At 34.9% G+C, this 26,837-nt stretch overlaps 1 protein-coding gene across 1 annotated transcript; it reads left to right on the top strand.

Annotated features, from left to right (window-relative positions):
- Positions 1 to 5,152: 5,152 nt before the first annotated feature.
- LOC146325668 (scavenger receptor cysteine-rich type 1 protein M130) lies at positions 5,153 to 26,027 on the top strand. The gene is made up of 16 exons (XM_084719881.1): positions 5,153 to 5,585; positions 8,859 to 9,071; positions 10,842 to 11,030; positions 11,244 to 11,398; positions 11,865 to 12,018; positions 12,203 to 12,529; positions 14,425 to 14,727; positions 15,451 to 15,744; positions 16,732 to 17,043; positions 18,324 to 18,623; positions 19,783 to 20,053; positions 21,673 to 21,797; positions 22,001 to 22,168; positions 22,884 to 22,982; positions 24,781 to 24,957; positions 25,568 to 26,027. Exons 1-16 carry the CDS (start codon positions 5,180 to 5,182, stop codon positions 25,753 to 25,755), a joined length of 3,681 nt encoding a protein of 1,226 aa, XP_084576007.1. The 5' UTR covers positions 5,153 to 5,179; the 3' UTR covers positions 25,756 to 26,027.
- Positions 26,028 to 26,837: the final 810 nt, after the last annotated feature.

Here is a 26,837-nt window from a genome sequence, read left to right as displayed (position 1 = left end):
GATGTCCCATTCATGATCATAGTGAATTTGACATATTTACTTCAAACAAGTATTAGTATGTGAGCGTTACATAAGATGTTGTTTTTCTTCCTTCACCCACTGATTTAGTCATGAATCCACTCTGGTACGTGTATGTCCGTTAAGGATCATTTGGACACAAAAGATGCAAATTTATTTTACGAGTTATGTTTGGACTCATTTCTTTCATGAGCTTGTCTGTCGGTTTTGTCAATTTTTTTCTCATTGTGAGACAATATTAGTGAGTCTTGTGATGCTTAATAATGCATGTAACAGCTCATCTGCATGTTGTTTGGTGGGCACGTCCTTGCCAATATAAAGCTGAGCTGATCGTTCATCTGCCTCAGTCTCCAGTCATGAGCTGTGATGATGATGTGGTTCCTCTTCCTGCTCTTCATAGCTCGCACTGAGTCGGTGATCTCACAAGGCAAGTTGCAGCTTCTCTCTTTAGACTGAACTCTGTATTTGTGACTAATTTAAAGTGGGCAGTGGTCAACAGTCTGGCTACACACATTTTGAGATTTTGAGGGTTATGAGATATAACCAAACAGATATCTGAGTTTTGTTGTCTTGTTTATTTCTTTTTTGTTTTTGTTTTTGTTTTTTTCAATCAAACAGGTGCATTGTTGTTTAAATGGCATATCTTGTTCTCTTGCTCTTGTTTTTTTTATGTGTACTCAGAGGGCTCCACAGCTGACTGCAATTGAATTGAAATCGCAATATGACAATATCCAAATTGCAGAACCAATTTTTTTTTTTTTGAAAAAGGTTAAATGTGTAAAAAAAAAAACAGAATTATAATGAAGTATTGTAGAGCTGCATAGATGGCCTGGTCTTTGTTCTTAAGATGAAAGAAAAATGTTTGTTTGATACACACCCCAACAAATGTTGCATCATCATGATTTTAATATTTTTTTTTAGTAATAATGAAATTTGTAATGCTAATATGATCATATGGTATATTGCAGTTCCAATCATTTTTTTTTTTAACCATATTGTGTGGCCGTAGTACTCAGGAGAATATCAGAAGTGTGGTGTCTGTCTGTTTCTGCAAATGAACTCCTCAATTACGCCTCTAAGTTGCATCATAGCTGCCAGGGTCTAGTCCCGCAATTTAGTCATGACGGGCAAAAAGTTAAACAAAGTTTTAGCATTCGCTCAGAACTTGTATTAAGTTCACTTTGTTCACCCTCATTAAAGTTTTTTTTAAATCATTAATTGAATATTTAGATAATCCTGCAATAGGCTACTACACATTATTCTTGGTGTTTTGTGTCAGCATCAGTTTAGATAACACTGTCACACTGTACTGTTCTGTTAAGTTTGGGACATTTTTATTTCAGGTACAAAAAAAGAATGTAAAAATAATGGAACAGAATAATTATATTGGTAGTTTATCACAAAAAGATCAGAATTTACTGAGTTAATATGAATAAGAAATCATACTGAATGGCTGTTGAAAAGTATTAGTGGTCAGTTGTTTTGAAATTTCTTAATGTGTTAAAAAAAAAAAAAAAGATGCATGCATAGTCAAGGTCCCATTAATTTCTATAATAAAATCAGTTAATGTACACGTTTTTCTTTTTTATAAAACAGTTTTTATTTATGTAAATAATTCTGACAAAAAGAGAGGTCGATATCTTTAAAGGCTCAGTTCACTCCAAAATCAAAAATGCATATTTTTCCCCTGGCCAGCAGTGCTGTTTATCCATTTTCTTTTGGTGTGAGTTGCAGAGTGATCAGTTGGAGAGATGTCTGCCTTCTCTCCAGTATAATGGAATTAAATGGCACTCAAAGCACCAAAAAATTGTCTCTTTAAGGTATCAATCAAAATAACCAAGTGCTACTGCTTTTCTTTATGTAAAAAATAAAACAAAAAAGTTGGATATGAAAACTGCACTAGCAATGTTGTATTGAAATTTTAGAGTTGTAAGGCGCAAATTCTTTTTTAGATGCTGAAGCTTTACGAGTGTCCCTGGTCTCCTCTACTTTATGCTGCTCAGATTCCTCAATCATTCTCCTGATTAGGTCAGTTTAATCAAACTATTTGTATTTAGGCAAGTTTCTTTGTAAAATGGTAGTTAGTAAGCAGCCAAGATGTATTTCCAAGTGGGTAAAGAAGTAACAGTATAACCACAGCATCCATGCATTCAGTTTATTTTAAAAGAAAACATTTTAAATGGAAAATAGAAAATGACCATCTTGGCTGTTCTAGTTTAAGCATATGGGGGGATAAAGTTTCCAATAATGGATACTGAATGAGTATTTACTGCACTGTGGTTTAAATTGAGCTTTTCTGCCAAAGAAATTCTTATTGTTTTTTACCTAATTTGTACCTAATGACATTCCAATCAATCCAGGACATCAAAGAGGATTTTGTTGTGGAAATTGAAATCTTTAACTTTTATGAAAAATTGTAGATTTTGGGCTACCTTTATCATTAAATGGCAACATATGAAAAGGAATTCAAAAGCACACGGATTTTCATGCCAGTTAGATTTTAGGATTTGTAAAAGTCATAAAAAGCAGAGATCACAAACGTTTAACTGTGAGTCAAGTGAAATTTGACTCACTGTAAAAAATCATTTAGGAATTTTGGTAATTTAGCTCAACTGTTAATATACAAGTTTTATTTGAAGTTAATTAAACTAAAAATGTCCAGTATTTATTTTCACTTCAGAACTTAAACACATGAGTTCTTCTAAGCTCTTAAATTGAAAAGAGTTGAATGAATGTACTGTGCAGAATTCAGTCAACTCATTAAATTAAGTTTCTATAGAAACATGCATATTAGCAGACTTCCCAGCATGCATTTAGATCTTTACTTAGAATTCCTCACACCCTTCTTTTTGTAATTTGGAGAAAACATATGGAAACTTAAAGTGTCTCTAAAACACTTTCAGATAAGTCATTGTTGGTTTTCACAATAATAAAAACACTATGAAACTTGATATAGGTTATTGAATTCAGTTCCGACCCGATCCTGATCCGACTTAAAAATGTAATAAATTCACTGATCCACGCTTTTCTGTCGAGCGGGCTGGACTGTTCTGCAATAGTCTCTCCTCTCTGGGCTCAGACTTCTACAGCCCACATGTTCACCAGAACCAGGAGTGAACTCTTCATACTAGTTTTTAAGTTTAGGCTGCGTGATAGTGTCCACATTGATCTTAAAATTCTTTTAGTTGTTTTTAAAGCGTTTCACAGTCATACGAGCAGCGAGCCTCAGGAACGCTCTTCCTGACGTCTGCTGGAAGTGTTGGAAATTGTCAGCGCAAACTTAAAGCCTACCTCTTCAGTCTATGTTTTGATTAGGAATGGTGCATAACCATTAAATTATTTTTATTTTATTTGATGTCCATCCTTTGATTTGATGTCCTAGCAAAAAAATATTAATAGCAAAACTCTAATTCCAAGTTTTTGGTAAAAATTTATTATTTCAGGACTTGTATAGATAAAATACATGTAATTTATGTAATAATTTGGTTTGTTTTATTTCCTTTAATTTCTAAATTTGCTGTGTTCCAGAAAACAACCTTGTCCCAGATAAAAATCCACAACTTCAGACAGTTTAAAAATATATTAATAGTTATAATAATTCAAATCTGAAACTCACAATACCTACTGATAATATAGGTATAAAAATGTGCCATTATGTCTTTGATTTAAAATCTTTCTTTCTTTTTTTTCCCAAATGAAGATGATGGCACTCTCAGATTTCCGTCAGCTCCGTTAGATTTTTACAAAAACATGATTCAGATTTATCGTAAAAAACAAAACCCTCTCCAAATATGGTTTAGTCTCCATTCTCAAGAATGATTGTTTTATTAATTTTGTTCTTTATTTAACATTCTGTTAATTTATTATTATCAGTATTGTTTTGTTTTTATCCTTTGTATTGGTTTGATTTGTTTTTGTTTGGTATTTTCTTTTTTATTATATATTATGAATATGGCTTTTGAATCTATTTTATTGTCATTGTCAACCGTTTTAGTCCCTGTTTTTATTCTCTGTTTGAAATAGAGTAGGTAAAGCATACAAACAGACAAAAAACACCTAGGGGCATATTTATTCATTTATGTTTTTCAAATTGTTGAATGTTATTTATTTATTGGTACTTGTTTGATTTTCAGAATTTGATGTATTTTCAATGTTAATCACTGTCACAATTGCTCCATTTTTGGGGGAATGAATGTGTATGAAGCCTAAAGCATTTATCTATTGCCCTCTAGGGGTTATGCATGTGAATACATGAATTAAATTAAATACAAAAAACCCCCAAACTGATTTTTTTAAGAAGAATAAATTTCACCAGAGTGCCTTAGATTTTATCTTTTAGGAAATCAAATTTGTTTGTGCTGTTTATCAGTGTGACTGAAGAGTTGTTGATTCAACTTCATATCTTTAGCTTATTGAAGATGTTCTCTTACAAATGAATTAATATCACATTTATTTGATTAGAAAAGATTATTCATTTGGAGTCATTATAATAATAATTATCTTACTTCCTTGTATTTTCAAATTCGGTCAACTTAAAATTTTAAGGCGGCTCGGACACCAACTTTTTCAAGTTAACCCTGTTGATGCACAGGCTGTCCACACGCCTTCTAATGCACAACAATTCATTTCCAATGTGATTTTATGCGTCGGAGAGTATTTCTTTGGTCTATGTTCGGGAATAATTTTGTTTCATCATTGAATATCCGTAATATTAATTAACAATCAATGAAATTGTCGTTTTCGCTTCAGTTGCTCTCCGCTACCTCTGAGCACCCAACTCTCCCTTCTCTTCTTGGGGGAGGCGAGGGCTCAGTGTCTCCGATGTCATGGTTTGGCACGACTTGTTTAGGTCTAGGAAACGATGAGTTTTTCCTGCCACGTGGGTGTAAATAGCCACAAAGCAAGTTCACCCCAAATTGCACTGTTTGCTACTGACACCTTTTAGATCCATGTTGTGCATTAGAGGGATAGTGATACAAAAATGATTTTTATTTAAAAAGTAAGGAAAGGAAAAATGAAAAAAAGAATGTGTGATGATCAAAGATGAGTTAATTGAGGAATACCTGGAATACTAAGTGATTCTATTATTTTTTGCAAAGATAAAGAAAATAAAAACTCTCTACAGAGTGTAAGTACAGGGATCATTAATAAGATATGGGCCATGTATGCAAACACTGACAGCAATCAAAAAAAATCACAGCAAATGAGAAAAAAAAGTAAACTTACAGACTTCTCTAAACCTCATGCAGGGTCATCAGATGATGTAAACAGGCTGGTTCTAAAGGGGGACAAACCATGTGAAGGCCACATTGAAATCTACCATAATAGCGTGTTGGGCTATGTTGGACACACATTTTGGAATGACAACATTGAAAAAGTGGTGTGCAGGAGTGCTCACTGTGGGAAGCCAGACATGACAGAGATTGTATTACAACCTCGCAACCGAACTGTGTGGCTCAATGATATAAAGTGCAATGGAAGTGAGAACCATCTGTGGGAGTGTAACTTTCCAGGCTGGGGCGTCATCCCTCCCAGAGGGGACGAACTGAAAAAGATCAAATGTTCAGGTAAGGCTGAACTTTTTCATTTTTACTCAAGTTGAATATGTATTCAAGATTCTGTGCCGTGAAAGAGCTGCTGCAAGTAATCCAAAACATGTAAAATGTGACTGAATAAAATGTAATGACTTTATTGATTTGATTTGTATGTAGCTTTTACTTGTTTTTGCTCTTCTAGATAAAATTAAAATAAGCCTGGATGGACATAGATGTGCGGGGGCTGTCCAGTACTCCATCAATGAGGTTAATCAAAAAGGTTACTTTTGTGCTGAAAACTGGGGTAAGAATTTGCATCTGTGCTCATCAACAGATTCAGGCTGTTTAAATGTTAACAGTACACCTGTTCAAAGGAGAAAAAAACAGAATATTTTGTCAAAGTAATGTGCAAATGTAATGAGTAATCCCACTGTTGTAATCCCAATCATCTCAGTCCCCAGCAGCTGTCCCAGTGACATTTTTTGTAAAAGAGACAGTTCATCCCAAAATCAAAAATACATATTTTTCCCCTGACCTGTAGAGTTCCTACATGAAACTGCTCACAACAACATCTGTGGATTATCTTGTTTAACTGGGTTATGATTTTAGAAAAGAGGCACTGTTTTTTTTACTTTTCAAATGTGTGTGTGGTTTTTTGGTACTTTGACCACCAAACACAAAGTGCCATTAGTCCCATTATATTGGAGAAAAAGCAGACAATTTTACGGCTGATGTCTTCCAAATTCTGCAACTCCCACAAGTGGATAAATGGTACTGCAGGCCATGGGAAAAACATGTATTTTTGATTTTGTGGATGGATGGTTTGAACTGTCCCTTTTAGAGTGTGTGAAGTATATCACATGACATGATTAAGCTGTGCTTTAGTAAAAAAAAAAAAAAAAAAGAAAAAGTTATAAAAGCACTTGAATGAACAATATCTCACTTTCCACTCATATCCTGGGATGTTTGAAAAATTATTTCAATTGTAATTATAAATAATTTAAGTGATAATATACAGTAAGCAGGTCATTATTGGGGAATTATTAATGGATTTGTTTGAATATTTGATTCTGATTGGTCGATTACAGCATTCCAAGGTCTGATATTTCTGAATAGCAGATCATTCCTTTGAATAAAGGACGACTGCTATGGATACAGTTCTGTTCAATGACTGGAGGAGCAACAAAAATATTTTTAAAATCAATAAAATAAATTTTAATGTAGCCATGCAATAAGTGGGATAATGTACAGTGAACTGGCCAGTTATGAACATGTTGGAGGTTATTTTGCAATAATGTATGTTATCCCCAATAATCTCTGACATGATAATAAAATAATAATTTTAATGTTGTAGCTGATAAAGGTGGAAGTGCAGTAGTTTATCTACTATATACAAAATTAGGTAATTTAGTCCAGTGATTCCAAATCTAGGGGTTGGACCCCACCAGAGGGTCACAAAATAAATGTGATGGGTCAGTAGATGATTAATGGAAAGGAAAGGAAGGAAAAACAGTTCTCCTTAAAAAAAATGTTTCCATTTTTTAGACTGCATTCAAATTTCTTTTTATTTGTCAAATATTGGATAACTTGACCTCTTTGGATCTCAGACAGTTACTTATTTAAATGACGCCAAGTGAGACATTCAGAGGAGAACGTGACAAGATTGCAAGATTGATGTCAAACAATGAATTATGTATTTTAGAAGACTATCATGTCCTTTTCGTAATATAAAATCTTAATCTAAAGGTACTCAGTAACTAGAATAAATGAAGTTAAGTAAAAAATATGTTTCCCACTGAAATGTGGTGGAGTAGAAGTATAAGTAAGTCTCAAGTGCCACAAAATGATTCTTAGGTTGAGTATTTGATTATATGTAATGAGTTCCTTTCCACCACAACACACAGCAAACAAAATATGGTTCATGACAAGAAACAGCATCTGCTCATTATTCTGAGCACATCCCCATATGTCTCTGATTTTTTTTTTTAAATCTTATTTTATAAATTTTTTGAGGGGGTTTCGATTTTTACTCTTTGATCTTTTGTGATATATTTTCATGGCATAATTAAACTCCGGGCTCTTAAAATTTGTAACGACCTCCAACCTTCTAGTGATTAAATATATTTTTTAACTGTAGACATCGAGTCTGTCAGAAGAAAAATCTGACAGAGTTCACGTCGTATGGAATTGACAAAATGTTACGTTCTTTGATTTCACAGCATAGTCATAGTATCGATTTTTATTTATTAGAGTTGCGAAGATTTCTCTTAATGCTCATCAAAATACACTTTTAAACCACAATTCTTATTTAGCTCTCATTTAGAGGGGCTGTGGAGTTGACATGTTGTGGTTGAGACACATCTGATAACCATGTTATTTAATGAATTTTTTGAAACACAAAGGGTTTACCAGTCCTTGGGCAGTATTCTCGCCTTTTTTACCCAGGGATCCTTAGGGTTTATGCCTGATTAAATTTTGTTTTTGTAAAAACAGAAATTTGGGACACAATTTTAAAGGGCATAGCACCTTTTTCCACCTATATTATCAATAGGTATTGTTAGATTTAGATTGTAAATGCTTTTAACCAGGGTTGAAAGTTGTACACTCTTTCCTTGATCGATCATTGATTAGTTTTCATCAATACTTTTTACACATTTTTAAATTGTATAATTCCTGGCAAGTTTATGAAATGTTTTGGCATGCTCTTTTAATTTCTAAGTTACATATATGACTCCTAAAAGAATACATTTTCACCAGAAATATATATGTCATATATCATTCTTTATTTTTTAAATTGCAATCCTACTAATAATCCACATTTTTACTAAACATATCTGTAATCTGATTACGTCCTTTTTTTTTCTTCTTTTTTTTTCTGGAAATGTAATTGAATACAATCCTGATTATGTAATCCCTTTACTCCCCAAGCCTGATTATGGATTAGATGTTGCACATTGGTTTAGTAGGTTAACTACCTCACACAGATGCACAAGGATTCATGAGCAGTCTTTTGCTATGTTGGATTCATGTTAATGTGTACTGTGTATTGAGACATATTTTCATTTTAAATAAATAAATAAATAAATAAAGGCATAAAGGTTCCCCACACACAAAAAAACTATGATGCAATAATTAGGAGAACCCCCTGCAGTAACTCTGAAGACCCCCTAGGGATGAATTTGTTGGAGTTTGATGTCATTTTTCTTCTTTCAATCCTTATAATATTACTAGTATCAGTGTTGTTAAATGTTTAGTATGATTGTAATAATTATTTAACACTATATGTATGATTGCTCTCCCATACAGGACTAGATGAAGCCAATGTTTTGTGTAAAACTCTTGGGTGTGGACAAGCCGAGGAGGCTCGTAAGGATGAATGGAAGTTATGGAAAGACTTCAAAGACTCGGAAAAGAAGATGCTCGATTGTTCAGGCATCGAAGATTATACGAATCTGTGGCAGTGTGTCACCAATGTATCACCATCCAAGTGCAAAACTCCTGTGTCTGTCAGATGTACAGGTAAAACACACACACACTAACACACACACACACAGCTTAAGAATTCAGTTCTTTCAAATAGTAAGACAGGTGGAGGTCTTGAGGTCCTGGATTTTCCTTGATACTGTCAATACCCTTGACATTAACTGGTTAAAGAAATGTCTCAAAAATCTTGATTTATATCTCAAAATTGAAGGTCACTTCAAAATCCCCGTACGACCTTGCAAGTAAGGGTGTGTATGTCACTGACTGAGACCGACTTGATACGTATCTCAATACATATTCAACGAAATGTTATATCTTAAAAAATTTTAAATGGCCAATGATTTGGTTCGATACGATTCAGCTCTGTCACGATATGGCATGATATAATGCAATACAAGACAATGCCATGTCTGAATCTTTACATTTTGATTCAATTAACACCACATTTGTAGAGTGCTGTTAGTTGCAAAAACAAATCCTGATAGTTTTACTAAATATAGTAACAGTAGAGACAGAGACAAGGAGACATTACAGTGGTGTTAACGTCTTATTATGAGTCTCATGTGTAAATGAGATCCTGTAGCCTAAATGAGAATCTGTGAACAAATTTTAAAACTGTTTAAAATATCAGTATTTCTGCAGTAAGATGATGTGCTGCTCTGTTTCATATGAAGAGTGCTGATGGTTTTGATCAGTGTGGAGGAACAGTGAAGTGTTACCTGCTCTCACAGTGACATGACGTCTCTGTGGGTCAGACTCGTGTCTCTGTTCTCTGCTGTCTGACATGTTTTGCATAAATGATCTGCAGCAGCGTTTCTCATCTTTCTTACAAAATTCAAAACTTATTCTACACTTGTGCGTTCTGAAAGTTTGGTGGTGTGACGCAGTACAGTGTCACTTCTGTCGCTGTTTTCAGCTCCGTCTGTTATGAGCAAATGAAGAGGAGACACAGGAAAGGTAGGGGGGAGCGCTTGTTTTGTGTGAGCGCGGCAGCAGGAGTCCAGAGAGAGTCACTGGGCTTCCCTGGGAAGTCAGAAATTAATCAAGCCTAACATTCAACCACTAAAACTAATTTTTCTGTTCAGGAATACAAGTAAATAATTATAATTTGACATCTTAATCAATAAATAATAATGTGCTTTACTGTTTTTTTCTGTTTTTTTGTAAAACAGTAAATTTGAAAATTCATGGATAACAATAATAATTATATTTTAGCACTAAAAATATCATTTCAATTAAAGAGCTTCTACATACTGGTGTATTAACCATAACAGGAACATAAAAAATGATTTGAAACACACACACTCATGATTACTCAGTCAGGTAATAAAATTAAATTCTCTGTCATTTCATTATTTATGGAAAAAAAGAATAAAATAAGTATTTGATTAACTTCATTATTCCATATGCAAAATCTTCTATTCAGAAAAAGAAGTTTTCTTCTTCATCACTTTTCTTATAGTACTAAAAGTGCTAAACTAGTACTGAATTCTCACTTACTTTTATTGATAACAAAAGAATTACAAAACCTATTATTTAAATATATCTGCTATATCTCGCTTTGCCTTTTTATATATTTCTATATATGATATTTTTGTATCAAGTATTCATTTAAATTAAATTTCTTTTATTTTTCTTTTATTTATTTAATTATTATTTGTCTCATATGTATATAATTTATTACTCATTTGCATGTGCTGTCTCACCACCCTGATTGTTATCTTGTTGTCAGTGAAAAAGAAAAAAGCGAAACACGTTTACTCAAGTGTGGCAACAGTGAATTGAGAAAATGGTTTGTTTAAACAGGTCATGAGAGACTACAGCTCAAGAAGAAAGCAAACACATCGAATGTCTGCAGTGGGTACCTGCAAAAAGAGCAAAACAACAGATGGATTGATGTTAACACATGTAACAGGACTGCATGCCCAATGCTGTGTGGTGCGGTGACCGGTTGCGATTTGGACAGCAACAACAACGTATTGCTGACTTGCAAAGGTAATTCAACTAATTAATACTCAGCCACATCTTCTTCACAAGCAACTACATTTTGTTGTATTTTCAGATAAATATATACATCAAAAGAAAAATAAAGTCTTTCAAGTCAAATTCATTTTTAATTTACCCACCACTTGAAAATCTAAATCATGTATCTCAAAATAATCTAGGTCATAAGTATAAACACTTTCCTATAATTTGTATTTCCCACAGACAATGTTTCAGTAGTTCTGAAGGACAAAGGTAAACCCAGCAGGTGTTATGGTACAGTTCATATTGAAGTGAATGGTGAAGCTCATCCTGTGTGTGCCTCCACCTGGACCAAGGAGGATGCTGAAGTGGTCTGCAAGGAGCTAGACTGCGGGAGTGTGAGTTTTAAGTGTCAGGTCCATATGGAAAAACCCATTTCATCCAATAAGATTTAAGGAAAAGAACATTATAATGAGAAACATTCTCAAAATAATGCGTTAGAATTTTGTTTGAGAAACTGTCTCATTGGTTTGAGAAGATTTCTCATTATTTTGAGACAATTAATTATTTTGAAAGACTAACTCATAGCTCATCGCTACAGCAATTGTCTAAATTTTAAAACTTTGGATATAACAAATCATCTGTCATTTGCAATTTACACCATGTGCTAATGCTTACTTAAGTGTTATGCTTTGGGGATTAGAGACACATGATTTCTTCTTCCTTCTTTCTTCTTCTCCTTCCTTCTTCCTTCTCTGTTCCTCCTCTTCTCCTCGACAAATGACAAATACATGGGCAGTTCTGCTAACAGACGATACAAATGAATGGCATGATATCCAAATGATCACCAGTGCTCTCTTCTAGGCTGTTACTTTCAATAGTCTAGGGCAAAGCGGAAATGGGATAATGGACAATGTGAACTGCTCAGGAACAGAGTCCTCACTGTGGTACTGTAATGCAAAGCATGACAACAAGCCCACATTGTCATGTACTAAGATGGCCTACGTTGCCTGTTCAGGTGAGATATGGTAACGATCATAGTCTCTTCCTGTTTGTAATCACAATTATGCCTTTTTAGATGTAAGGAGGAATTATAAACATATGTATGTATGTTTAGTTATTTCTGCCCAACTATATGCAGCAAGACCTTTTTATTTGGTGTGAGTCACATGTTTGAGAGTTCTCTTGTTGTTATGGTACAGATAGCATGAACATGAGATTTATGGATGGTTCTGGAAGATGTGCTGGGAGAGTGGAGATCTACTATGAAGGGCGATGGCAGAGCGCCACAGAACAAGGATGGGATGAGGCCAATTCAGATACTGTCTGCAAACAACACGGCTGTGGGACAACAGGAAGTACTAGTGAAAAATACATCCAGGGCTCAGGTGAATTCTTGGCTAAGACTTTAGAATGCGATAGAAGTGCCAAAAACATATCTGAGTGTACTATAACAGAGTCAGCCACCTCGAGGACGTTTGGGGGACCCGGTAGAGACAAGCCCAAGGCAGTGTCCGTAACCTGTGAGGGTGAGCAGTTTTTTTTTTGTTTTGTTTTGTTTTTTTGTGGTCTCTGACTGGTTTCAGACTGTTAGCCTGCAGTACAGAGGTGTGTATCAAGGCACTGAAGTGAACTGGGATCTGTCTCATTGAAGTTCGAGTAGTGTGCAAAAACCCTTTGAACTCTGCAATAGAAATACTAATATATTTTGCTATATTAACTCTATTTTGAGACATTAGTCCATTATTTGAAAAAAGTTTGTCATTATTTTGAGATACTAACTTAATATTTTGTGAAAAGTTAATAAGTTATTATTTTATGATAGTATCTGAAAATAATGAGAGTTCCAAATAATGACTAACTAACTCATGTTTTTAGGTTTCTCATTATTTTGAGATACTAACCAAATATTTTGCAATACTAACTTTTTTTGTTTTGATAAGTAAGTTATTTGGGGAAGTTTCCCATTATTTTAAGATTATAAATCATTGTGAGATACTAACTCATTATTTTAAGAAGATTTCTTAAAATGAGCAACTAACTCATTAATTTGAAATACTGACTTAATATTTTGCAACATTTACTCATAAAGAGTTAGTATTGCAAAATACTACAAATACTGATACATTAGTTTGAGATGGTTGTTATTGGAGAACATTTCTCATTATTTTGAGATGCCAACATTTTATTTTGAGATAATTAAAGATAGTAACTCATTATATTGAAATCCCAACTTAATATTTTGTGATACTAGTTCATAAGTTTGAGACACGTAAGTTATTTTGAGAAGTTTTCTCATTATTTTCTGATACAAACTCATTATTTTGAAATACTAACTTAATGTTTTATGCTAGAAAATCATTGACTTACTCACTCATTAACTTGTTTGAGATTTGTAAGTCATTATTTTGAGACCTTAATTCATTATTTTAGGACGTTTCCCATTATGTTGAGATACTAACATATTATTTTAAGACTGTGACTCATTGTCATGAGATAGTAACTCATTATTCTGAGATATAAACTCATTTCTAATTTGAAATACTAACTTAATATTTTGTGATATTAACTTTAGTTTTGGGTAACTAACTCATTATGAGTTAGTATTGAAAATACTACTAATAATAATGTAGTATTTTGAGATACCAAGTCATCATTTGAGAAAGTTTCTTATTAACTTGAGATAACAACTCATTATTTTGAACTCTAACTTCATATTTTGCTGTACTAACTCACTATTTTGAGAATACTTGTCATAATTTTGGCTCTGAAAACCTCAGTAGGACTTTGGAGGGGGGCAGAATATACTTCACACAAGATCTCAAAACTTAAATTGCACTTGAGCTGATCTCCGTGGCCTAAAATGGTACCTTTAAAAAGTCCAGGATAAGATACTTATCGCAGTATTTAAAAAACGATAACTTGAAAAAAATGTCCTTAATATGATATGATGATGTGTGCAGCATTTTTTGTTCGGATAAGTTTTTTTTTTTTTTTTTTTTTTCCTTTTAACTTAGAGTAGCTTGGCATGAATTATCAGTTGTGTACAACAAAACAAAAACAATACACCATTCAGTAGAAGTCCTTTTATCAAATAATAATAATAATAATAATAAAATGAAATAATCTTGTCATATCATAGTACAGTAGATATTTTCACAGTCTGTTATCATGTTAACGTTATTCCTACCTATCTCTTTTCTACAACGTATAGTTTAGAGTTATTATTTAACATTAAGAATCATAAAAATCCTGAAATGTATCTTTAAGTAAAAGTAGGCTAAGTTTCCATACAAGCTAACCCTGTTCAAGTTTGTGTGGGGGCTACAGCCTATCCCAGCATGCAATGTGAAGGAAGAAGGGGACACCCTAGACAAGTTGCACTGATTGTTTACTTCTCTTTCCCTTTTTTTGTCACTGTCAGGACACAAGGTGGTATTTCTGGAAGGTACCTGTTCTGGCAAGGTGGGGATACAGCATGGCGACAATTCCTATTGGCTATCAGGGTACAACGACACATGGAACAACGAGACTGCACACACAGTGTGTCAACAGATGCAATGTGGGAAAGCGTTGCTTTGGGACTCCGTCCCTAGTGCTAATTTGAACAATATCTGGAAAGACGTTTACAAATGCTCATCTAATTCTGAGTCTCTGTTCGGATGTGAGGCTACAAAACTGCCGTCAGACTACAATGAAACTACCATCGCCAGTGTGACGTGTTCAGGTAATGTGACATTGAGAGAATGTAGAATTGGATTAAATGTGTCATTTGTCACACCATTTTTTATTATGCTGGTGGTTCAGTTTGAAGAGATGAAGCATTGGTCAATTTTTGCTGAAACTGCTGAGAATATCATGCATTTGTCCAAAAGGGACTGTTCACCCCCAAATCAAAAATACTTATTTTTCCTCTTGAGTTGCAGCGTTGCTCAAGTTTTGTAGATACCGGCTGTAGAGATGTCTGCCTCGAATATGATAGGACTAAATGGCACTCAGCTTGTGGTGCTCAAAGCACCAAAATAATACATTTAAAAAAAAAAAAAATCAAAACTGGTGTCTCTTTACCCAAAATAATCCCTGCACCTTGTTGTAAGCAGTTCCATGTGGGAACTACTTTCTGCAGTAGAATCTACCAGAACTAAAGAAAGTAGTTCTTACATGAAACTGCTCACAACATGGTGTGTGGATCATTATATTAAGTAGTGGGTCATGAGTTTCGGAAACAGATACTGGTTTTGAATTTTTTAAATCTACTTTTTGCCATTTAGTCCCAATATATACACACAGAAACTTTGGTGATGGATAAATAGCACGACAGGTCAGGGGAAAAATATTTGTTTTTCACTGGGATGTGAAGTGCCCCTTTAAACTGGTCTAAGAACTACGTGTTTATGTAAAGATTTGCTGATGCAAACAAATTCCCCATGCCTTTTGTTTTCCACAACAGAACACCGCACAATGAAGCTGACCAAAGGGTGCTGGGGGACGGTCAATGTTTGTATGGGAGGCAATTGTGGAGGTGTGTGTCAAGACTCCTGGACAGAAGAAAAATCTAAGATGTTGTGTAAAGAGCTAGACTGTGGGGATATAGTCCTACATGCCCACAACAAACCTGGCAAAACAGAAGTGCTCTTCATGAGTTTGCACACTACAAAGCGGACCGTCAACCTGACCGAGTGCAACTTTGTCAGAAACAATGAAAAAAACGTCAGCTGTGAGCCAGCCTATGTCGTTTGCTCAGGTAATGGATTGTTATTCAGAATAAAATATTCAGATATTCGATCATCAGAATTCAGTCATAATTAGATTGGCCCAAAGGTTTTCCTACCACCTTAAAGTACCATTTATCTCTCTTTGGTCAAATTCTTTTAAATTAAATTAGGTACAAATGTATCTACAAATTAAATAATAATTGTTGTTGTTGTTTTAATCTGGATCTTGCGTTTCCCTAATTCTTATAAAAATTCTTAAAAGCTGTGTTTTATTTGAGATACACCAAGACAACTCTTGAACACAGTTAAAAACGTTTATATTAAATAAGTACATAGTCAAATTTGATGCACACAGTTACAGAAAGTGTCCATAGCCAACAATGCTATTTGCACCCTGGGTGTAAATTGCCATTGTGGCTTTTTTTTTTAACAATAACCAATGTGGCTATTTACAGCAAACAAGGCTATTTACACCTTGGTTGCAGAGAATTTCCTTAGCCAACAGTTCAATTTGCATCCTGGGTGTAAATAGCCAATGTGACTAGCAGAGTGTAAGTAGCCAACAATGCTATTTGCACCCGGGGTGTAAATCACCAATGTGGCTTTAGACCATGATCTCTTCCAAATGTAAAAAGTAGTTTTGTTGCTGAAACCTAACAAAACCACGACTCAGAACTGACAATAATGATACAGCAGAAATGAGTCAGCTAATCTAAATCCTTAATTTATATTTACAAACTGGACTCAAACTCCAGTGTCTCAGGTTGGGACTTGGACCCCAGTCTCCTTAGGAGAGTCCTTTGTTGAACCTATCATAACCTCCCATCCTCTACAGGGACTTTGTTGCTCTTTATAGCTAAACTATGGGCCAGTCTGTGACTGTTTTGATCCAGATACAGATCTTTTTTTGGTTTGTTTATTAAAATAACAAAATATTAATAAATTATAATAAGGACGATGATAAAAAAAAACAAAACATGCATAACGAAGTTCTGACTCTGTACCTTTGTTTTCAGGTAGTGTCAAGCCCAAGTTTGATGGTTTCAATTCCAGATACAAATGTTCTGGAAATGTGGTGGCATCCTATGAAGGCCAGTTGGTCCCAGTGTGCTCGAGTGCTCTCAGTGACAAAACACAAAACACCATCTGCAAGGAGATGAAATGTGGCCGGGCTCTCAAAAAGCTGGACTACTTCGGACCGAAATCAGGAAATGCTTTGTCCATTTCCCAAATAGTGTGTCCTGAAAATGCCAAGTCATTAAAAGCATGTAACGTCAATCGTAGCAAGGAAGGCGAGGACTGCGCTCTCGGTGGCCTCCAGTGCTCCAGTATGTGAAATGTTTTTGTCTCACATTTATTGCTTTCAAAATTCTTTCATTATCCCTTTACTCTGTCATCATTCTACCTAAAAGAAATGATTACATCAAGAAAATATGGCCCATAGACATGAGATGTAGAAGAAATAGCATGTTGTAAAAGGTAGGATGTATTTAGTAGGTCAGAATAATGTATGGGTGAGTTTTTTCAAACATGGGACATTCTCGTCAGTGTTAGGTAGGGGTGTTTTTTTTAAGTAACTCATTACATGACAAGATTAATACCATTAAAAAACTAACTTGTCACATTACAACCCTACCTACTTAGAAAAGTAATTATTTTGTACTTTTGCATTACCAAAAATTAAGGTTCCTTTGAAATTGTTTGCGTGTGTTAGTTATATTGTTATGACAATATGACAGTGAACTGGGCAGAGACATATTAGCCTAAACAGCTGTCTCTATGACAACAATAAAACACCCACTTGTACAGCCTGTAGTGCCTAATGTTGCAACTAATAAACCTGTTAGCCTCTCAAAACACGTGTCCATACAGAACTGTTGAAATGTGGAGGGTTTTCTAATCACATAGATCCATGCAACAATCTCTCATTTACTCTTTTTTACACTGTAACAAAACTGTTTGTTTTAACTTAATGTTCATTCTGCCTTAAATTTTTAAGTTGATTGAATAGTAAAAGACATTGAAATGATTCAGAACAAATAAAAAGTTCAAGGTTGGTGAAATAAATTTGATTTGAATTCAGTTGCACTTGAGAAAGCATGTTCAGTTAGCTTAACTTTTAACCCTCAGTGCATCCTGGGAAGTCTACTAATATGCTCATCGTGTTTCTTTAGAAACTTAATTGAATTAGTTGATTGAACTCGCACGTTCATTCAACTTTTTGTTAGAATAATTCATGTTTATAAGTGCTGTAAATTCCTTAGAAATTTTCAGTTTCATTAACTTTAATAAATAAAACATTTATGTCAAGTTAGTAAGAAAAGATCAGTCGATTCCTCCAAATTTCTGTATTTTATAGTGTTTAACTGCATACTTGAATTGAAAAACTGAGCGACTGAGTATTCTAACGAGTTAGTTACTAGGGCGTTACCCCAACACTATTTCTTATGGAGGAATAATCTAGTTTTTTGGAAGAATGTGCAAAATAATGCTCACTAGTTTGAGTCCACGACATATAATCTGCATCTTTTAGTTCCTGCTGATCATATCAAGTTTTGTAATGTTTGTATTTTTTGAATCTTATCTCACCTGTCAATGCTACTGACAGGCTGGAGAAAGGTGGAGCTGAAGTTACGTGAGAAGGCCTGCACTGGACATGTGTTTGTGCACTCAGAGGAAGGTTTAATGGCTGTCTCCACTGACGGCTGGACAAACACTGCGAGCGAGACGCTTTGCCGGGATCTGAATTGTGGCAAGTTCATCAAGTCATCTTATAAGAATAGTAGTCAGACGCCTTTCTGGAACAGAACCTTCAGCTGTGGATATGGAGATAAACCAGAAAACATCTGGAAATGTGAAACGGCACGGGAGCCCTCACAGCAGCGGCATCTCTCTGTTGAATGTCAAGGTAAAATTTATATCTGAGGCACTGCTGTCAGACAATCATAGAAATTGTTGACCACTCAAGGAAGAGTTTGACAATTTGGGAAATATGTTAATTTGCTGTATTGCCAAGACTTGGATGAGAAGGTAACTATTCTTGTGGCTGTAGATTTCTACTTAACACACTGCCATGAGTACGGTCTAGATTTTCTCATTGAATTCCAAAGACAGCAGGTCACGCTTTTTCTTTCAAATAACAGAAAATGGCAGATCTTAGTTCAGTGGTTCCCAGACTTTTTCTGGCATGCCCACCTACAGAGGCTTTAATTTTATTGAAAAGTTAGAATGATAGCATTAGCAAACCCTTGTTTGTTTATTTCCCCTGCATCATATTCATTTGTTAAATATTATAACACATTGTAGATACATGTGTGATTTGTTTATCAGTCTTGTTACACCTTGTTATGTCCTTTTCGTTTTGTTACCATCTGCCATACATGATATGCATTGATGGATACACCAAGTGTTTTCTGTGTGCTATTGTTCCATCCATTTGGGTTGAAATCAGGCAAATCAGTTTACTCTTGATGTTGGGAAGACAAAGCGCAATATTGCAAACTAAAAATAATCAATAACTTTTCCTTTTAAAACTAAACTAACAAGCCTGTTTGGAAAATGGAAGGAGTAGAAAATGCTAATATTTGTAGTAAAATGTAGAGAGTGAAAATAAAAAGTTGTTGGAGATATAAATACTCAAGTAACAGTACAATAGTTAGTCCCACCTCTGCTCTTAAATATAATGGAACTAGATGGCACACAGCTTGTATTGCACAAAGTGCCGAAAAATACATTTGAAAAGCTCAACAGCAATGTCTTTTTCCAGAAATCATGACCCAGTTTTTCAAGATAATCCACAGAGCTTATTGTGAGCATTTTCAGGAGGAACTATGTCCTTTCTGTTGTCCACCAGCTATGTCATCTCACAGAAGGAACGTCCTTCTGTGTGGTGATACGGTCGGTGGATCTTGTTCAGTGCGTAATCTGCGTAAAATCTCCAGAATTTTTTAAAGAGACTGTATAGACCTGCCCTCACTCTTCTGTTGTGATTTGGTGCCAGAAAGATTTACTTGAATTGAAATAACTCTGCATGGAGTTGATATGTTCTCTTCTTGCTTCCTTCCTAGATCCCAATGTCACCCTTTCAGGGGGATGTCATGGTGAAGTGCGGATAAATAATACTCCTGTGTGCAGCTCTAACTGGAACAACTATTATTCAGACCGGCTTTGTGCGGAAAAGGCGTGTGGCAGCATTGCTCTTCTCTCTGAAACAGGAAAACCGAAAGATGCCATGTACCATGTCAATTGTGACGTGTCTGAGTCTTACAAACTTGGCGAGTGCAGCAGATATAAGGAGACGTGTGACCGTGGACTGGTCTCTGTTTACTGTGTTGGTAAGTATGTATGCATGTGCTTTCTAGATGAAAACTATTGTGGGGAGACAGAGTGTGACACAGGCAGCACAGTTGTTCACTCAGATTTAGCGTTTTAATGGTTAACATCTGCTTTTCGCCAGTAACTTTTATTCATTATATTTTGTCTAATTTACTTGATTGCCTATTAAATGTTAATGTTTCCATTTTAAACACTTAGTTTTATAAGCAAGCATACATTTTGTCAAATTTTCATATTCAGAAGAAAAATAAATCTATTCAGTTACTTATATGACAGAAATTCTAGACAATTTGCAAGATATACTTACTCTTAATTATTTTGTCAACAATTAGCATAACTAAGAACAATTAGCTTAGCATGAAGACGGGGCAGGTTGAAACAGCTGGCTCTCTCCAAAGTTAAAAGTAAAAAAAGAATAAGTATATCAGCAGCTATAAAGCTCACACATTGATATGTTACAGCACCTGGTTTGTTCACTCCTTTACTTTGGTAGAAAATGGTTGGTTTTAGCTTGATGGGACCGCTCACTGCAAAACCAAAAATGCATATTTTTCCCCTGGCCTGTAGTGCTACTGTAGTGTACTGTATTGTAGTGCTACATCTGGATTTTTGTGTGTGTGTGTGTGAGTTGGAGAGTTTTAGAGATATCGGTCATAAAGATGACTGCATTCTTACTAATACAATGGGATGAAATGGCACTCAGCCTGTGGTGCCTTTAGTCACCACCAGGAGATGTTCCAGGTTTAAAGGGGCAAAAGTGGTACCCGGCTGATGCAGCCAGCCAGTCAAAGGGCACCAGAGGAGGTGTGTCAGGACTATTGCTATAAACAGCAATGTCTCTTTACAAAACTCATGACTCAGTTACGCAAAATAATTCACAGACCAGTATTTGTAGATACTACTTTGTTTCTACTAGAAAAGCGAGAGTTCTGAGAAAAGCCCAGTAGATTCTACAGCAAAAAGAAAGTAGTTCCTACAAGAAACTGATCACAACAAGGTCTGTGGATTATCTTAAGTAACCAGGTCATGATTACTGGAAAGAGACACTGATGTTGAGTTTTTCAAATCTATTTTTTGGTGCTTTGTGGACCACAAACTGATATCAAATTTTGGCATCTCACACCGAAACTATCTAGATGAACAAATAGCTCTACATGCCAGAGAAAACTACTCTCTTAACCACTATTTCCCAAAGTTGAGGTTGAATTATTTTTATATATTTTTTTCTATAGACACTGTCAAATTCAACACCACAGAACAATGTGGAGGTCAGATATCAGTCCGTTATCAAGACAAGCTGGAAAAAGTGTGTGATTTTCCCAATCGTTTGAGGGATAACCTGTGTAAAGACCTTGGGTGTGGTAGTTACAATGGAACCGTTGCAAGAAAAGTCACAAAGAAGAGAGAACAAAAGGTAAATCTTTGCATGTATTTTTGTTTGTTTGTGACAAGAGCTCCCTCAGTAGTCTTATGACATCTATATAATATAACTGTGATCTTGTTCTGTTTCACTGTATGTTTTTTTTAAATAATTCATCCAGCTCTCAGTTTTAGCAATTAGGTAAATATCTGTTGTTTTGTATGCTGCATGAAAAATGTATTGGGCCGAGTCTAAAAAAAAGTTTTCCTTTTTTGTCCCCGCTCACCCTTCAGAAGACAGTGGTCTGCGACAAGGACTACAAGGACTACAAGTACTGTGTCAAAATTGGGACTTGTAAAGAAGTACCAGCTGAGATCTACTGTGACGGTAACCAAAACCATGAAGCCTCTCCCAACAAGTCAGGCTGATTCTCAAAACATGCATATCAGTTGTGTATTGTAAGAATCAGCTTTTTGTATTCTGTAACTTATTTAACATAAAACTCAGCTCATAATAACTTGTATCAGTAAGTGCCAGTCACACTCTGTGAGTAAATGCAGTAAAGGCAACATGGCTGTGTTTGATTTCAGGTTATGTGCTGCCCCCCCCACCAACACCTCCCCCGCCCCCGCCCCCCATCGTGCCTATTATCGTGGGAGTAGGACTTATTCTGGTTCTGGTGATATTGATTGCTGTATTCGTACGAGTCTACATTGCCAGGAGAGCCAGGAGAGCCAAGAGGGCCATGAATGCCTCGTGTGAGTATATTGTTCTATTACACATACCTTCTGCTAGTTATTATTGCCTCAGTTAAAACTGAATAACTCATTCTTGAGAACTGGGACAAAATCAGATTTTGAAGAGGTTTTGATTTTTCCTCAATTACTAGGAAATTATATTTTAAAAGATCCAGCCCTTAACATAACATAAAACTGTAACAGAACTGACAGAAACCTGAGACACAATTTTAGAGGGCCACATTTTCATTAAAAAAATTATGTTAGTTTTTGTTTTGAATGTTTTCTAGTTGTATGTAAAAGTTAAAAAATTAAAAAAAAATGAAAGCAATCAAAAACCTTTCCTAAATTTTATGTATTCCATATATATATACCCTTAAAGTTTAAATTTTCATAAAGAAATTCATTTAGAATATTGGTATTAATATTTTTCATTAATGGTTTATAATAATAATGATGAATTAATAAATTCTTAAAAAAGGTGTAATGGAGCCTGTTTGCCACAAGAGGCCAGTCTTTCTGCAGGTTGACCACATTTGTCTCCAGAGTTTATGTTTCAGCTCTTAGAAACTCTTTGACATTTAAATGGCAGTACATCACTCTTTAAAAAGTCCAGAGCTGTAATATGTGATGTGCTCTTACTGTTTTTCTGGCTCTTCTCTATTACATTTGTGTGAGATTATAATAATAATAATAATATTAATAACAATACCTGTCTGACGCTCTTTCAACGTAGCAAGGATGATTTCAAGAAAAGAAGTAGAAGAGTTTGAAAGTGGCGACTACGAAGACGTCACAAACAAAGCAAATGAAATGGAAGACTTCAGTCGTGGCAGTGAGTCTCACAAGATATTCATTCATTCATTTGTTCATGTATTCATTTTTTCTCAATTTTTTTCATACAGTTTTAAGAATAGTGATCCCTAATCACAGACTGTTCCTTGTCCTTAATTATATGTCACTGGTATCATTTCTACAATGAGAAGAGGATCATAGAAGTAATGACATATCAAGCATTATTTAGTTTTAAATGTTATTTTATAACTTTTATCATTATATAATACTACATTACTACAATATTGCTATTTCTGTTCTTTTATATCATTGTATAAAGTCTATATCACAGCATTCTCTTAGATTTCTATGATATATACTTCAAATGTTTAGTGTGTATATTATAAATACTGCACATACATTTTATATAACGTTCTATACTTTCTTGTTGTATTATGTATATCAAATATAGTTGCATTACTTGATTTCTTTTGCACAAATATTTGCAAAATTCACTTTTATTGTCTACTGTACTCTAAAACACTTTTTTAAAGGGATAGGTTTATTTGAAGTGTCGATGTGTATTAGTGTATTACCCGCAGTGGATGGCAGTTGACACCAGGACAGAATCACAGCTACCCAGAAGTGAAATTTTTCCAGATGGCGGTTTCTATCATTTTAGATCTTATACTGATGTTTGTTCAAGCATTTATTTTTCCAATTGGTTTGGTTTTCATTAGTTATTTGATGATGTAAAAAGTAGGGTTTTATGATTGCATTTGAGTTGGTCATGTGAGCAGGAATCAACCACAACTCAAATGCTGGTAATTGCTTCATTCGTATGTGGGATATTTTGACTTCACTTCATGCCCCCAGTTTGGAGAAGCCTACTGGTGTAGGAAGCTAAGCGATGAACCGCTGTGGACAGGATCAGCAGCAAAATGTATTTTAGCCTATACAATCAACACCAGTTTAAGTGTTCACCACTTTACTTTTCAGTCAGACAGCCTTTCTTACAGGAAAATGTCATTATATAAATCAGATTTCACTCTTTCCCAAGCAACCAGACTCCTTTGGCAAAACAGTAATTTTACCTCACACAACAGGGGACCTGTTTGTCTTCTGCTGCCTCGATTGGTTGTTTAGTTCTTTTTATCATGTGGTTTCTGTGTTTTAAATGGTTAGTTCGGATTATCTGAAGTCACACAATAACACAAACAAACAAACCAGTCAAGTCAGTGATATACCAGCAGCTTCGGTGTTCTCTGAAGCAAAACAACCAGTTTTTCCAAAGGAGTTTGGTAGTTTTGGGGAGAGAGCCATATTTGCTTATGTAGCAAAGGTTTTCTCACTGGAAAAGTCTGTCTGACAGTAAGGTAAAGCGGGGAACGTATTCTAAATAAAGCATACACATATTGATTTTTTTATTATTTAGTTATCTAAAATACAGTTTGCTGCTGACCCTGTCCACAGCAGTACATTGCTGAGCTTCCTACACCGGTTCTCTTACTGCTTCCCCAAACTAGGGGCTTGTTGGCGGTCATTGTATTCACTATGGATAAATACTTAATACAACCTCACTTCAAACAGTCCTAATTATCCCTTTAATGTCACCTCTCTAATTGTTTAAATCTCATTTTTATTTTTTATTTTATCTGTTTTTCATGTTTCTCTATCTTTGTGCTGTTGTAACATGTGAGGTCCTCTCTTTATATTGAAATTTGATTTCAAAGTAAATAAAGGCACAGACGTATAATAGTTGTAATGTTTTAATAGTGGGTCATAAAGGTGTAGTAATTTGAAAAGTAAGGCAGTGTAAAAGTATTTATAAAAATGTTCTGTTCCTGTTGTTCATATAGAGTTCAGACCAGATGCTGAAGTCTTCATGGAGAGTGACGCACGGAGCAATTCCTCCTTACCTTACGATGATATTGATGAAGCGGTCGAGACTCGGCCTCTGACCTCTCCGGCCGCCTCTAAAGCTGGCGCTCCAATAGACAGCTTCTTTCAAGATGGTACCCTCGACCAAAGCACAGGAAAGTTTTGTTTGATCACATCTTTTTCACACTTTAGTATCAGTTCAAATTCTCACATCGACACCAATCAGATTAAAGGGATAATTTGGATTATTTCATTTATGGTTGTATGAGATTTTTACCCACAGTCAGTGTATTACCTACAGTAGATGGTGGTCAACACAACTCCAGTTTGGAGAAGCAGCAGGATTATCGGTGTAGGAAGTCAGGGATGTGTAGGAGTTGACAACCTCTCCTTAATCTCCTTTCCATCAAGAGTGATCACTGAACGTATATACTGTGACCAGTGCTTTGAGTTGGTAAACAACATAAGTTTGGTCTTACCTGCATTTAAAACAAGTTTTAGTTCAAGCAGTGTATTTTTAATAACAATAAAAACACTTTGCAAGTATTCAGCGGCCTGTACAAAAGTTGTCGCATAACTTTATACAGTGTCATCCACATAAAGTTGGGAATTAGCATTTGGCACATTATGACCCAGATGATTTCAATAAAATAGTACATAAAAGTGGACCTAATACAGAGCCCTGAGGCACACTTTTGTGGACAGATGTGATATCAGAGGCTAGACCAGCTCATTTTAACTTGCAGCTGTCTTTCTTCTTAACAGATGGGGTGACCTACGAGGTGGACGACCCGCAGGAGAATTACGACGACATTGAACCCGTCCCTGAAGTCTCTCAGACTAAAGCTGAAGTCCACGCAAGCCACGAAACCACATCTGAAAGCGTCACAGCGGCACCACCAGGACGAGTGCAAGGCGATGAGGACTACCTGGTGCCGGACCAAGACGGGTGAGCCAAAACTGGGTTTAAAACTGACTGAAATAAAATCTAACCTGGCAAAGTGGGTCTTCCATAAAACCCAGCTCCATGCAACTCTGGAAAGACTTTACCAAAAAAGTCCTACAGACCAACAATATTACTGTAAAGTATCTTTGGATGCAGCAGAAAGTTGCTTAAGTGATTAATATAAATTGAAAATGATGCAAAAATCACATGAATTATGCATAATCTGAAATATGAGTTGAAAACAAACAACATTGTAAATTTTCTCAAAAGGCAAAACAACATGTTGATGCACTTCTGTAGAGTGTAAAAATGAAAAAGTTTTACCAACTACCAGTCTTTTGATATAATGTACTTTTCTTCTTAAAATAAATGTAAATCTTTGAGTTTTAGAAACTCAAAAACTTGTGTAATTTATTGAAGTGAAAGTGAATGGTAAAAACTTTTCATACTTTGGGATAAACCCATTTAATTATCAGGCACCAAAACAATGACAAATCAGGTTCACAGCTCCCTGTGACCTTTTCAGTTTTTTGTTTTTTTTTGAGTTTCTAAAACTCAAGAAGAAAATTAAATTATCTCAACTAAAGATCACAGGTTGTCAGAACTCAAAAATCTATAGCAGTACATTGCCTTGAAATTTAGTTGTCGCAGCTTTTTTATTTTTTTTTATTTTTTAGAGTGTACTGAAAGAAAGTGTAATCCAATTGTATACTACTGATGTGTGTTCCTGAAGTCTTCTAAGTATGTATTATCTAATGTATAATGTACAACCTATGGCTTATATGAGATGTGTTCATTATGTTTTACAATCATTTTTTTCATTCAGCATACCTAAAAAAAAAGAGGAAGAAATCTGATGTACAGATCAGTCATTTTTATATGGTAAAATATGATTTAAAAAAAAAAAAAAAAAGGCAAAATTATGAGATAAAAAAGTCAATTCTTATCTCATAATTATGATTTTCTTATGATGCATGTCTTTTTTAAATATTTTTTTGAAAGAATGTATAACATTGAGATTTAACTGTCACTTTAAATGTTTTTTGTTGTAGTTGCTAATGGTTAGATGATAACATTGATACCATTCTC

Source organism: Lutjanus erythropterus, chromosome 6, assembly GCF_056507025.1.
Source record: "Lutjanus erythropterus isolate fLutEry1 chromosome 6, fLutEry1.hap2, whole genome shotgun sequence".
Classification (NCBI taxonomy): Eukaryota; Metazoa; Chordata; class Actinopteri; order Lutjaniformes; family Lutjanidae; genus Lutjanus; species Lutjanus erythropterus.
This window is presented reverse-complemented; position numbering and strand designations above follow the sequence as displayed.

What these genes read in the sequence shown, in the direction of transcription:
- LOC146325668 (XM_084719881.1), top strand. Translation starts at nt 5,180, where the DNA reads ATGTATGCAAACACTGACAGCAATCAAAAAAAATCACAGCAAATGAGA. An exon ending in CGGTGGCCTCCAGTGCTCCA is followed by an intron (nt 17,044 to 18,323) that starts GTATGTGAAATG and finishes TGCTACTGACAG; the next exon opens with GCTGGAGAAAGGTGGAGCTG. An exon ending in TCTGTTTACTGTGTTGGTAA is followed by an intron (nt 20,054 to 21,672) that starts GTATGTATGCAT and finishes TCTAAAAAAAAG; the next exon opens with TTTTCCTTTTTTGTCCCCGC.